The sequence below is a fragment of the Gallinula chloropus genome (genome assembly GCF_964237585.1).
Source record: "Gallinula chloropus genome assembly, chromosome: 3".
NCBI lineage: Eukaryota > Metazoa > Chordata > Aves > Gruiformes > Rallidae > Gallinula > Gallinula chloropus.
The window spans coordinates 112,619,089-112,633,664 of record NC_140087.1 but is presented as its reverse complement, the minus strand read 5'-3'; the positions used below and the strand labels follow the sequence as shown (position 1 = coordinate 112,633,664).

Below are 14,576 nucleotides of genomic sequence, written 5' to 3'. Positions count from 1 at the left end.
AACACTAAGAATGGGTTGCACAAGCCAAGAGAACAGATTTCCCTCGCGTTCTCTCATTCTTTGAGAACATGTAAGGTTTGTGTGAAAAGAATCCAGAAAGTTTTCAGAATCTGTGGTTTTGAGACATTTGGAAATTATTTCAGCAAAGTACAGTACTGATAAACCAGATTGTTTACTTTCATGTTCCCTGCTGATCTGAAGACAGTAAGTGTTGACAGAGCAGTTGAATTCTAAAATAAAAGGTGTGATTAGGAAGCAAAAAGTATGTTTTAGGGTTTTTTGTTACAGTGGAAGACCACAGTAGGCTTGAATGTGAAGGCACTGAAATGAACTTTGGTAGTTGTTAATGTGGAGGGGAAATTGCAAAGCCACAGGATGATCACATGACATAGAGGTAATAAAAATTGAAACAGGAGGAGAGGGGTCATCTGGCAAGTCACAGCTTTGTTTGATAAAGCGGGAAGGCTGGGAAATAGCTTTTTATCTTTGTGCCCACCTTTTTGGAGTGAGGTGAAGAGTTTGTAGGATACTGTGAAGGAAGAGAAAGCAGAAGACTTCTTGCTGTGAAAGACGTTCTCCAGTTATTTAATCTGATCTGAGATCATATTTCTGAACTTGTATTTTTTATGTCAGAGCAAATAATTTCATGACTTTGAGGCTACAGGTGCACTTAGCAAGGTCTCGGCTATTTCAAAAATAGTCTTACATTGCATCCATAGAATATCCTGAGTTGGAAGGGACCCATAAGGATCATCGAGTCCAACTCCTGGCTCCACACAGGGCCAGGCCAAGTCAGAGCATGAAACGGAGCACCCTGTCCAGACACTTCTTGACCTCAGCCAAGCTCAGTGCTGTGACCACTTCCCTGTGGAGCCTGTTCCAGTGCCCAACCACCTTCTCAGGAAGGAACCTCTTCCCCAATACCCAACCTCAACCTCCTGTCTCTCTGCTTCATACAGTTCCCTTGGGTTCTGTCACTGGTCACCAAAGAGAGGAGATTGATGCCTGCCCCTTTGCTCCCCCTCGTCAGGAAGCCACAGACCATAATGAGGCCTCCCCTCAGCCACCACTTCTCCAGGCTGAACAAACCAAGGGACTTCAGCCTCTCCTCATAAGACTTCCCCTCCAGACCCTTCCCCATCCTTGTTGCCCTCCTCTGGACACTCTCCGATATTTTTATGTCCCTCTTGAACTGTGGCACCCAAAACTGCACCCAGTACTCCAGGTGAGGCCACACCAAGTTCAGTGGAGAGCAGGACAATCCCCTCCCTGGACTGACTGTCAGTGCCCTGCTTGATGCACCAAAGGGTACGGTTGGCCCTTCTGGTTGCCTGGGCACACTGCTGGCTCAGAGGTAACTTGCTACATTGTTATAGTAGATTTGAGTAGAAAGTGGAGGGCCTCAATCCAGCTCAGAATATTCCCTTTGGAGATTAGGAACATGGAAGCATCTGTAAATTCTCATATATAATGTGAACCTTCTCTGATGGATGGTATCTTAATGCTAGCGACCTAGCTTATTATTACTAATTTTAAATGACCTGTTTGTGTCATCACTGATTGGACAGTGGCATGGAAGTGTCTGGAGAAAAGGGACATTTTGTAATATAAAGAGCAAGTACAAGTTGTTTCCCTTTTTTTTTTTTTTTTAAATTCAGCAGTCATACTAGTTAATTATTTTAGAAAATCTAAAAGTTGTGTATTAAACTGCATTAGTATTAATCCCAGTAAGCTTATGTAATACTGTGTAAGTTATTTTTTGGAGAGGGGGGTGTCTCCTAATACTTCGCATTGAAAAATAGGCTTGTTTACATTGTGGGTCTGATGTCTTATCAACTGCTGTTTCACTTGAGCACAAGGGTGTATGTATATGATCAGTCCTTGCTTTATACAGCTATAGCATTATCCATTATGGACAGTGGCACTGGCAGCAATAGCCAATCTGAGTTCTGAAAAAGTGGTTTAATGTGATACAGCAGAAACAAATGTCAGGGCCAATGTGGTGCTATCTATTGAACATGCTGTGAGTAAAAGTAGAAATTATTCAGCTAATAGTAATTAAACATTGCTGATGTATGCAGGGACGTGTGTGGTATTATAAACATCTTTCCTACTGTGTCACTAGTCTTCTAATATCCCCTGCTGCGTTCTCAACAGAGCTACAGTAAAAACAGACAGCAGTCACTCCCACGTTTCCCTACCTTGGGAGCCTAGCAATCTTAGTGGTGAGGGTTGTAGACCATGTAGCACAAATTTGTAGGTGGATGAGGCAGTGACACCCGTAGTAAAGATTTCCTACCCAATTAAAACCTGTTTTGGTTGGTTTTAACTAGCCAAACTTGCAGACAGACTGTAGAGGACAGCTGACTTCCTGTGCTGTTGATGGGAAAGAAAAACTAGATGCACCCAGAGTGCAAAACAAGTAGTGAGCATTGAGAAAAACAGGTTTAGAACAACAGTGTTTGACAAGACTTCATAACTATATAATGCATTCATCTCCTGAGCCATGAGTTGGACCTACAGATTTGGATTTTCATCACTCCAAGTTACTATCTGAGTCTCTTTCATATCTTCAGATATTCTTAGTGTGAAGAATTTGGTCTCCAGCTTTCCTGCAGAGTACTGTAACCACTCAGGCCAGTAGGCAGATGGTGTTTCCAGCTCTGTTTTTGAAGCAAGGCATCTAAGCAGAAGAGATTACACAGATGTTTTAGAAATTGAGGAAGAGAAAATATGACTTGGAAGCCTGGTGACTGAGGTACTCACCCAGAATCAGAGGGCCCAGGTCTTTATGTTCAGGTCCATATGTGTTTCAAAGAACTCTACTAGACCTGGCTCTGAATATAGATGGAATCTGACTTTAAATAGGATGCAAAATCTCAGTTCTTATATGTACAAAAATAGATGTGTGATATTTGCAATCCTGACTTTTTCCTTAATAGCATTAGTATATATTTGAACATAGAAGGAATATTGAAAATTCTTTTTGGCTTTGTTTTACTGCTTTATAAGAATAGTCAACCTAAAAATTAAGATAGTGTTTTCATTATCAGCACCATTTCTTAGATTATCCTAGCTCTTGCCTTTTTGTATTTTTCAAGAATTCTTATTCTCTTATTATAAAGTGTCAGAGCTTTAAAATTAATTATCTTGCTCTTAAAGATGTTATATTCTGTTCTTTTTTGTCTCTTGCTTTCCTTCATTCAGATCTTGTATCCTGTTTTCCTTGTTACTGCTTGCTCTTCTCCTTTCTCAATTCCTCCTCCTCTTTCTTTTCCAGTTCCAACTCTGAACTGTTAACTGAGTGAAATTTGGATTACAGCCTTTTTTTTTTTCTGTGAAAGGTCCAAGGTATCCCTGCACATAGAGCATTCCTTGCCTCATCTGTTTTTGTATAGACTTTTCAGTATAACTAACGTATGGAACTGCCATACCTGCATGTATTTCAGCCCTTCAATTATACAGATTTCAGTATCTTTTCCATGTACAAAGAAGTACAAGAGAAATGTAAAATGTGGTGGGTTAACCCTGGCTGGAGGCCAGATTCCTACCAAAGTCACTCTGTCACTCCTCAGGGGAGAAAATACGTGTTGAGAGGCTCAGGAGTCGAGATAAGTACAGGGAGAGATCATTCTGCAGCGTCATGGGCAAAACACTCAGTACAGAATAAAATGTATCTAATTTATTACCCAAACTAAACAGAGTAGGTCAATGAGAAATAAAACCAAATGTTAAAATGCCTCCCCCCACCTCTCACTCTTGCCCAGGCTCAACTTTATTCATGATTTCTCTCCCTCCACCTCTACAAGTGGCTCAGGGGGATGGGGAATGGGGGCAGTGGTCAATTCAGAGTTGTCTCTGCCAATCCTTCCTTCTCAGGGGAAGGACTCCTCACTCTTCCACTGCTCCACTGCGGGGTCCCACCAATGGGAGACAGTTCTCCACAAACTCCTCCTTCCCATGGGGGCTTCAGCTCTTCAACAACTGCCCCAGCGTGGCTTCTATGTGCTGCAGACCTGCAGGAGGAGGCTGCTCCAGCACAGCCCCCCACAAGGTCACAAGTCCCCCCAGCAAACCTGCTGCGGCGTGGGCCACTCTACACAGGCTGCAGGTCCTGCCAGGAGCTTGTTCCATCATGGGCTTCCCACGGGGTCACAGCACCCTTAGTGTGTCTCCACTCTTCATGTGTCCTCACCTGTCTCCAGCTGGAGAAGACCTCCATGATCTTCTCCATGGGCTGCAGGGGAATATCTCATCCAGTGCCTAGACCACCCCCTGATTCTTTACTGACCTTGGTATCTGCAGAGTTTCTCACATCTTCTCAATCCCCCCTCTGGTGGCAAAAAGCAGCTGCTTGAGGTTTTTTCCTCTTAGATATTTTATCACAGACGTGCTGCATCTGTCGTTGATGGTCAGTAGTGGGTGTAGTCTTGAGCCCAGCTGGTATTTATTGTCAGACATAGAGGAAGCTTCTAGCAGCTTCTTGCAGAAGCCACCACTGCAGCCCCCTCTACCACTTCCCAAAACCTTGCTGTGCAAACCCACAACAATTTGCTAAAAGAAGTTGATTCAGTAATCATCCAAATATGGCCAGTGGTGGTGTTCCTGTACCTTTTCCCTGTGGTGGTAAAAACTTATTTGTTAACCTTAAAAATAAAATTCACCTTTAGACTTCCAATTTTAGCATTTATTCTAGGTTTTTTTTTTTTTAAATAGAGCATTCCTGATTAGGACTGTTGTAGCTTCATGATACTGGTTTTTGATGTTCAGTTGACTTTCCAAGGCAATATGACAGAAATGTTTTTCCCCCCTTGTAGTTTTTTTGTCAGAGTATCTCAAGGAGAAAAGAAACACTGACTATATGAGACCGTTTGTACTACTAACTCTTGCATTCTGTGTTGTGTAGGCTATCAAGTACTAGCTCCCACTGCCTATTACGATCAGACTGGTGCCTTAGTAGTAGGCCCTGGAGCAAGAACTGGCCTTGGAGCACCAGTCAGATTGGTGGCCTCAACTCCTGTTATAATCAGTTCTGCAGCAGCACAGGCGGGTAAGTATTTGATCCTGCATGGAGGTTTCTTCTCCTTTGATACTGAATTTTAACAGTGGAGTTGTTTAATTAGTATTTGGTACCATCAATGTGTTTTGTATGCAGTTGTGAAGGGTGTGCCATCCATGCTCTCGTTCTTATTCTGTTGACTCCCTTTCTCTGAGAGACACTGCTGTTTCTCTGAGAGTTGTAGTTTTCCTTTTTAATGCAAATTTACAGTCCTCTCCCCATACATATGCAGGCATGTTTCTGCAAACGTTGTTGCTTGTCAGATATGAACATTTCCCCCTTCCCTCTCCCCATGCATATAACATGCACTTCTCATCAATCCCTTAAATGGTGTCCTCTGGGAAGCATCATTTCATTGCTTCGGCCTGGCAGAGATGATGGAGTGCTCTGGGGCCCTGCCGTGCTTTTCTCCTGGAAAGTGTGGCAAGGAAAAAATCCTATAGAACGGGCAGCAGAAGAGGAGAATTAGTTATATCAAAAGCCTCTAGTTTTCTTTTTGCCTTTATCAACGATAGGGTCTGGTAATACTTTACTGAACCATTGTATGTATTGCATTTGTTGAATTAAAATCCAGAATGCTAGCACCAGACTTAATTAATCTGTCCGTAAAATTAGATTTTAAATTATAAGCTTCTTTCTATTTGCAGAACTTGCTGACGATGTCCAACTCTTAGCTGCAACTCTACTATTGCAACTTTAGATACACAGTTCAGTAACCAGTAATGTCTGGTGTTTACACTGAACGTTCCCTCAATTACTTAACGATTCTGCAGCCTTGATCAGCTTACAAAATACGCTGCCTTCATTTTTTCCCTCGGGTAATTAAGACTGTGTAATACTGTAAAGTCTCTCTTTAGTCCTTTAATATGTGAATTTCTGCTTGCTTGTGAGAGCTTCAAGAAAACATGATTTAGATCTGAATAGTCCATTTTCAGTCAGAAATGTTTGAGAGAGTAATTATGATTGAAAACATGTGTTTTACAGCTGCAGCTGCATCAGCTGGAGGAACAGCAAACAATCTCGCGGGAGCCACGAACGGTCTATTTCGGCCACTTGGTGCCCAGCCACAACAACAGCAACAGCAAACAAATAGTAGCCTACAATCCAATTCATTTTATGGCAGTAACTCTTTGACCAGTAACTCCCAGAGCAGTTCCCTTTTTTCACATGGTCCTGGCCAACCAGGAAGCACATCTCTTGGCTTTGGAAGTAGCAGCTCTTTAGGAGCAGCTATCGGCTCTGCACTTGGTGGATTTGGCTCATCAGGTAGGTTATTAACATAGTGAGGACATTTTGTGAGACTTCTGTGTTAAGTGAAAAATGTATCTGTATTCAGATATTATATACACATACCTTTCTAAAAAAGAGTGCAAAAATAGGTTATTCAAGTTTAAAAACAAATTTTAGGGAAAGAAAAATGGGGGTTTAAGTTCACTTGGGCTCTGTATCAAAGATGCATTTTTGAAGAATATCCTGTAATCATAGGTATATCCAAAATACTTTTCCATATTGAGCACTATGCTCTGCCCCAGAAGTTTGTTACTGGTTTTAGTAAGCTTTTTTATTTTCAAGGGAGCCTTCATTCTGTGTTGAAAATAACAATCTATAATGGTTAAGGGATGTGTTCTTTTGTTGTAATTTTCATGTCAGGAAAATTCCTATCTTAAAAAAAGCAGTGTATATGACACTCTAAATTTGATCCAATATTGAAGTGTTTACCTCTGTAATATTTTTATAGGATTTATAAAATCGAAAGACTTAATAGCCAGGAATAGTCATTGTTAGCACCAGTAGGTTTAATCATAGGTACAGTTAATCCATAAAAAGTCCTGTGCAAGTTTGGGGCCTTAAATTATATTAACAGATGCTCCTGCATATTTTCAACCTGTTTGTATCAAAAACCCAGCATTGCCATCATGTTTCTGCTCTATGGCAGAAACCTTACACAGATTTTAAGCATGCAAGGTAGGCTTTCTAATATTTCAGATTCAGTATTAGTAAGGCAAGTTTAATATCTATTCTAAAGAGTATTTCCTTTGGCTATTGGTTACAACACAGAGTTGCTGCTTATTATTTTGATTAGATCAGTGGAGCATGCTTATAATCTTATGTATTTGGCAGATCCATAGAAATTGAGGGTACTCTTAACAGTATTCTTTTCAAAATTAAATGCCCAAAGGGAAATGAAAGAAATTGAAAGAAATGTAAAAAGTTTAAATTGTTACAAGATAGCTTAATATATGGAAAAACAGAAGGAAAAGTATGCCCTTAGGTCTTAAAACATGTTACCTGTTACTTGGTAACTAAGTGGAGGTAAATAGTGATACTAAATGTAATGTGTACCAACAGGTTTTCTCAGTATTGTTTTTCGTAAAATAACCTGAAAAATTATTTACTTTAACAAAACTAATGCTAGGAAATCCAAAATAAATGTATACATTGATCCTTTCTAATATCTGATTAAGTAGGAGACCCAAAACATACCATCTTAATTAGGAATAAATAAATAAAATGTTGAGATTACTCAGTTGTGTAGGGTTTCTTAATTTCCCATAACACCACAGCAGGTAAATCTTATCTACAAAGCAATTGTGCTATCCAGGTGCTATCTTTTGTAATATAATTTGTTGTGAGCTACTTGTAGGATTTTAGTGAATTCTTAGCAGCTGTGCTTCACTCTAGGTACAGTTTTGTTTCACTGAGATAGTGATCACAAGAGTATCTGCATATTTAATGCAGTGCACCAATTTTAAGTCTCTAGATAGAATAGTTTTAAGTCGTAAAAGTTGTTATTGAGCATTATCACAAGGACCTCCATAGAATACAAATTTTAGTGGTGTATCTACTTAAGAATCTGTGTGGTTCTTTCAGTGCAGAAGATTAAACCTTTTTCTTGTAGCAAAGGTCAGTTCCAGAACGTTGTCCAAAGCCTTCAGCATAGACAGCATGTGCTGAAACTTTGCAGCAGTATCCTAGGGGATTTAATTAGCATGGTAGTTTCCACAGGGTAGCAGGAAGCCTATGCTTTTGCAGTTTGAGAAGTGCTGATGAAAGGTGCTATCTGAACCTCAAATATTTTTAGTAGTATCACTGGAATAAAAGTATATTGAAAGTGCCCGTCTGCCAAGTATAAATCGTGCTTGTTGTAATAGCCATTAAAAATGCTTCCTGATTGTTTTTTGAGAGTTTGTATATGAATTGAAAATTACACAGATGAGTAAACAAATGGTGTTGATGCATGGGGAGGCAAATTAGAAACAAGTTTAATTTTTCTATTTGCCAGAGCTTCAGCTTCTTTGTAACTCCCCTCAGTGTGTTGTAAAGGTTGAATTTCTGTTAAAATATAGCCATGAAGACTGACAGATGGCAATACAGATCTCACCCTTATGTTTTCAGTTGTCGCAGGAGAAAAAAATAGCTCTGTAAAAAATGCAAAGATTAGCATGTTCTAGCTGAATGACTGAACAATAAGGTAAAAAAAAAAGAGGCAAGCATACCATTTAAATGGCTGTATGTACTGTACAGTCTCTGCTTTTTTATAATAAAAGTTATTCATACTCCATGATAAAGGGGTAGGTACGTGATAAGTTACTGCAGCTTAACAGGTAACTAAGAATTCCATCAACTACGGCAACCTTCCAGATGCCAGCTTCTGGTTTGTAACAGGTCTGAGCTAATTGCTTTAGCTTAGTGGTGGAGTGAGCTAATTCAAAGTATTTTCTGGGTTTTGTGAGCTTTGCTTCTTTGTATGAAAAAATGCAGCTCAGCTGGTTCCCAGTAACTTGTTAAACTGCAGTAATTTAGCTGAGTAAAAAACCCTTGAAGAAAGCTCAAGTTTGCTTGGCTTTTTTCATAGTTGGAGAATAACAATCCATCATGTAGCGCTGTATTAACATTCACATGGTTCACCAGCTGAGCCAGAACCTGTGCAGCTAGTCTCAAATCTTGGTATTTCTTTCAATTGTTGCCTTAATTTGCTCTTCTGATTTCTTATTCTCAATCTCCTTGCCTGGTTAGTCCAGTATCTTTACCTTCTGGCTTCTCCTCTAATATACCTTCCCAGTTTCCAGGCCACATTTATCTCCTGCTTCCCCTCCCCAAAATGTTTCTGTTTCTGCTTGTTCTGTGTGATGTTCCCATCATCAGCTTACTATTCCAGTCTTTTTGCCCCACAGTCACGTATACTTTCTACAGCCCAACTTTCCAGATCTGCTTTCTTTTCATACTCAGTCCCACTGGTTTTGAAAGTGCTTGCCAGTTTTCTTAGTGTCTCTTTGTTGGCTCTTTTGTCTGACCTTTTCTCTCTTCCTGGTTCTGGTGTCTCCCTCCTTCCTTTCTTTTTTTTTTCTTTCCCTTTTTTTCCTGGTCTATTTCTTGTGTTTGGCTTTTGTCTCCTTTGCATTTGAAGTAGAAAACTTTTCCACACTGCCTGATGGCCTTCTGAACACAAGATGGGATCTTGGACAGCACTTTCAGAGTCTTTTAATGCATGGCACACAGAAGCCTAGTTACAGGGAAAACCTTTATCAGCCATCTTGGATGTGCCATGTATGGACAGGACTTTTAAGTTTTCAGCTGTGAGTCTGTAGCAGACCTGTGCTGAACTTGTGTGAACTCTGATTTTACTATGATTTTTAGCTCAAAAAAAGTAAGAGTGAAAATAAAGCTCTCCCATAGCTACCACATTGGTGTGAGTAAATGAAAGCACTAACTTCTCAAATAATAGGTAGCTGGATTATTTTGCTAAGGATAAAGCATCCTGCCTTGCTTTTTTTTCTGAAATGGCAGTGGTGTTTGGACAGAACTTCTTTGAAAAATCTGGTCCAAGCAGCTATCTGCCATAAAAAGTGTTAGCTGAGTTGCTAATGTTAGGACAAAACAAATGAGTGTCTTAAAATGGAAATTGTCAGGCAGCCTTTATATTGGGCCCTGTTGCCAGTTGTTGTAGGAAGGTACCTGGCAAGGGTAAAGATTGTGGAAATAGAAATTATGACTTTTTCCCTTTTAACTTAAAAGGAGAAATCAGTTTTCCAAATTCAGTTTTAGAAGCACCTTTGTTACCAAAATATCCGTAATCATGGTTTTGTTCGAGTATAATAATGCTCCAGTGTTTAAAATAGACACTCTAGCTTAATATTTTGCTAGTATGCAACAGATACTAGAATTTAACATTTGTAAAAACTTTTAATTATTCTCCTCATTTATCCTAGACTGTTTATCACCCTGCTGAATGATGCTGTGCAGGATAACCAGTCCTTCACTAATACACTTATCTAAGGCTTCTAGTCTAATCTGACTTTCAGAAATACTGGTAGCAGTAAAATTAATTTTTTTTCACCTTAATTTTCCTATCTCTGCTCTGCTTCTCATCATCTTCCTAGCTTATTCTTCCTTTATATCTTTTCAAAACACTTCTTTGAGAACCATAATTCTTGTAGGGAATTTTTAGTAACGTTTTTCTACAGGTGAGGGGTTCACAAACAAGATGAAGTTCAGAAACAGCTGAATACCAACATAGATTTATTTTCTGAACCCTTAAACAGCAGCAACCAGTTGTCTCTGGCCTTTTTCCTGAAATCAAGTATCACTAATAATCTATGGTGGGGAAAAAAAATATCAGAGAGTTTAGTGGAAGTATTTTTAGGATCATTTATTCTGTAAAGTGACAGTGTAATCCAATCTCATAAATTCTGTATTTGTCCCAAAGCCTGAAGCCAGGCAGTTAAACCAGTACTGCAATACTGCTATGAGAAGTCTAGAATGAAATGTTGAAGACATGGGCATTGGTGAAAGTACTTTTCAGTGGTGTGTTTATACCCACTTAGGTTTACTTAAAAGCATGTGTGGTTATCACAGTAATTGTCTTTGTCATAACGATTGCTGTAATTGTTGTGATCGCATCTGTTATTGCCCAGCTGTAGTTGGGGATAGGTTTTATTCAGTTGACACTGTGTAATTAGGGTCTTTTTATTTCTTCTTCAGTTGGCAGTTCTGCAAGTAGTAGTGCCACAAGGAGAGATTCTCTATCTACTAGCTCTGACTTGTACAAAAGATCTAGTAGCAGCCTAGCACCCATAGGGCAGCCATTTTACAATAGTCTGGGATTTTCCTCCTCTCCAAGTCCAATAGGCATGCCTCTGCCAAGCCAAACGCCAGGACATTCACTTACGCCACCGCCATCACTTTCATCACATGGATCCTCATCCAGTTTGCATTTAGGTAAAAAAAACAAAAACAAAAAACCAAAAAAACACTTTTTGTTTGTATGTGTGTATGTATTTCTATGTGTAAAATATATGTTGCATAAGAGATGTCACGTTACCTTTGCTGTTAAAGAGTTTTGTAATGAAGAGGGGCCATTCCTGAGAGGTGACGAGCAGGCTGAAGTGCTCCTTGATTTGGCAGCGGAGGGCACGCGGCTTTTTGCAGTGTTGGGCCAACAACTGATTTTTCTTCCCTTGCAGAAGCCCGATAGAGAGCCCAGTAAGAGTTACTGGTCCTTTTTGTATTGTTTCTACAGTATGACAAGCAAAGGTGCATTATTTTTGTTTCTACTTCAGTGTATTGCCACTTTTAAGGACATTTTAAGATCATATTGTGTTTAACGGTGAAGTGACTTTCACTCTTGCCCCTTACCATGATAAAGTAGAAAAGTGAGCAAAGCTCTCAATGCAAAGTCTATTGAAAGGCAATTTTTGAATCAGTGTGCCTGCTACCTCGTGGCCCAGATGCTTTGCCAGGAAGACAATAGTTCATCACCAGGCTGTTGGAAAAAAAAGAAAATGCATTTGTGAAAGAAATAGCAAAGGTTCTGTCAGTGGTGGCTCTCTGTATTTAAGGAATGACAAGAGTAGTCTTAGAAAATTGAGCTAGGGAGATGACATGGGAGCTCAACCTTTTAATAAATAATATTAAAAATAAAATAAAATTTAAAAATCTAAAGAAACCCTACCACAGCCTACAGTTTATTTAGAAGACAATGCCTCTAAACTGAGGTTACATGATAAACTTTACTTTTTCCTACAAATATTTGTGGCCGTTAAATTTGGATCCTAAAATCATACAGGGAAACTGGATGTAATTTCAACATTGAGTTGCCTGTTCCTCCAGTAACTACTCAGTGCACGTTTTTGTGCATGTAAAAGGCAACCTAGTCCCCTGTACTTCTGTTAGTGTAAACAGAACAGGAAAATTAAAAGTGCCTACCAGAATGTACACTTCAAGTCAGGAATGTGTGAGTGATTTGTATAACAAGGTTAAAAGTGATTTAAATATATATATATAATACATTTACAGTTCAGTATTCCCTTCGTGGTTAAGTGCTGAATACCCGAAGTAAAACTGGGCAAGGGGATGTTTCAGCACGTTTTATTTTTTTTTACTTACCTTTTTTCCTTTTTCAGGTCTACAAAGTGCACCTTTGGGCTGAGACCAAGCATGGAAAGTTTCAGCCCAAATGGAGGCTTTTGAGAAAGTTCTGAACATCTGACAATGGGGTTATCATGGAAATCTTTTTCTTTCTTTCTTTTCAAAGTACTCTCACAATAGTTTTCATATTACTGAAAACTATACTTAAACCAAATTTTGGAAGGCATTATCTAAAATTGAAACCACTGAAAGTCTTGTGTTGTTTCACATTTGATGAATGTTAAGTAAAAGACTTCTTGGTTCTGAGAAAATAAGCTGCAAGCAGCAGAGAGGATTATCTATATCAGCAGAAATTGTTCAATACTGATTTTTATCCATTTCTGGACTGTTTGGCAGTGTGAACTAAGCATATTAGTTGGTTAAAATCATGTACTAGATCAGTGTGTAAAGGCCAGAATGTGCAGTTGTACTCTGAAAATTGACACAACCTTGTTGGCTTCCACGTGTGCTGCCTCTTCATCTTCAAATGAAGTGGGACACCATTACAGGTGAACTTTTTCCTACCTTACCAAACCAATCAAAATTTGGAAATGGAAATTATCTGGGTTTTTACTTCCATAAAAATGCAAGTGTTTTTTTAACATTTCCAGCGCTCTGCCCAGTGTCATACCTTTGTGTTTACATCCAAAGTGCACCATCACAACAAGTTGAAGACTGCTTCTGCAGATTGTCATTCTATTCAAATTAGACTGGTGCTCTCATCAGCCACTCTTGGAAGCATTTGTTTTGTCCTCTCATGTAAAAAAATATAAAAAAAAACAGAACTTTCTCAGCAAATGAGAAGTTATCCCTGAAATCAAACAGGGTACAATTAATTATGTCACTTTTCAGAGTAGAACAACATTGTAAGTTCATGTCTGCATGCAGTTTCCATTGGTACTCTGATAATGCCTGTCAAATGCAGCTCTCCCTCCACCTTCAAAACTTGTTGTCCTGCCTGCTTAGATCAACAGGTTCAGCTAAGTTTAACTCCTATTTTAAAATGGGCATCAAAGTCGATTGCTCCTGTTTCAGCCACCAGAACACTAGAGCACAATCCTGGGAAAGGGTGCATGGTTTTATAACCCCTTTGTCAGACACTGCTGCAATTTGTAGCTTAAAAAACAATTTCCCTTTTACAAGAAATTTGTGGTCTTTTACTGTTTTTACCTCTTCTTACCAACTCTTATCCAACATCCTAAAATAGGAGTGTGCTAATTACTTTGTTCTAGTGCCAGTTTTCCTGTATTTGAAGGGATTTGTCAGTTGTCTGTAACTGCTTCTTTACTGTAATCAGTTGGAGCAGTAAGGTCATGAATTTGAACTACCCTTTCACTCCCAGGGACAAAAACCAGCAAGAGGAAGTATTTGTCCTGTGTTATTAAAGAATCCCCTTAGATTATTGGTAGTGCTTACTCTGTTTGATGGTACATAGCAGGGTTTAAGTGTTGAGTAGGATTTTTAAAATCTGGGCTTTTGGAAGTAAATATATTCTGTGCATTGCAAACCAAGCTTGTTAGCTTAGATGTTGTTTTATCTTCAGAAGTGGTCATTTTAGGTAAGAGTAAAGGCCCTTTGGCAGTACAGGGAACTTTGCATTGCCTCTGCTGTGTTAACTACTTTGTAAGGCTTTAGTAAACCAGGCATGATAAGAACTTGCATTGATTGATGAAATACACATACGTATATATTCATATATGTCTATGTATGTATGTGTAATTCTGTTCCCATATAAAGATTAGGTGTTTAGCTGAGGATGTGATGAACAAATACTTGATAGAAATCAAGTTTAAAGTGTTTATATACTTGCATTTTACTAGAAAATCATATTGCTGACTGATTTAAACAGCAGTTACTATGCAGTATATCTGTTTTATTGAATAAATACTTTAGTTATAAGTACTAACAGATTAATGCTATCAAAAGAAATGTGCCTAGATCTACGGCTTGGTATTTTTTTCATGTTGTTCACATTAAATATGCTATCCATGTTAAGGAGCTAGTAATTTAACATGCTTTGTGTCCTTGAAGATTAGCAAAGCTCTGGTTGAGATGGTCTCCATCCCCTTTATACCTCTGTGCCTCTTCTTCCCTGTGGACTAGCCACAGG

General features: G+C 39.0%; 1 protein-coding gene across 5 annotated transcripts in view; it reads left to right on the top strand.

Annotated features, from left to right (window-relative positions):
- The window catches only part of PUM2 (pumilio RNA binding family member 2), a gene marked incomplete at its 5' end in the record, with an annotated part of 47,278 nt that overhangs the window by 18,460 nt on the left and 14,242 nt on the right, over positions 1–14,576 (top strand). For 3 of the 5 annotated variants that reach the window (XM_084261401.1, XM_084261398.1, XM_084261397.1), the window contains 3 exons: positions 4,907–5,050; positions 6,044–6,325; positions 11,042–11,278. In XM_084261401.1, coding sequence (XP_084117527.1) covers positions 4,907–5,050; positions 6,044–6,325; positions 11,042–11,278 — 663 coding nt within the window. The remainder of the gene's footprint in view (positions 1–4,906; positions 5,051–6,043; positions 6,326–11,041; positions 11,279–14,576) is intronic. The other 2 variants (XM_084261399.1, XM_084261400.1) reach the window with 1 other exon arrangement.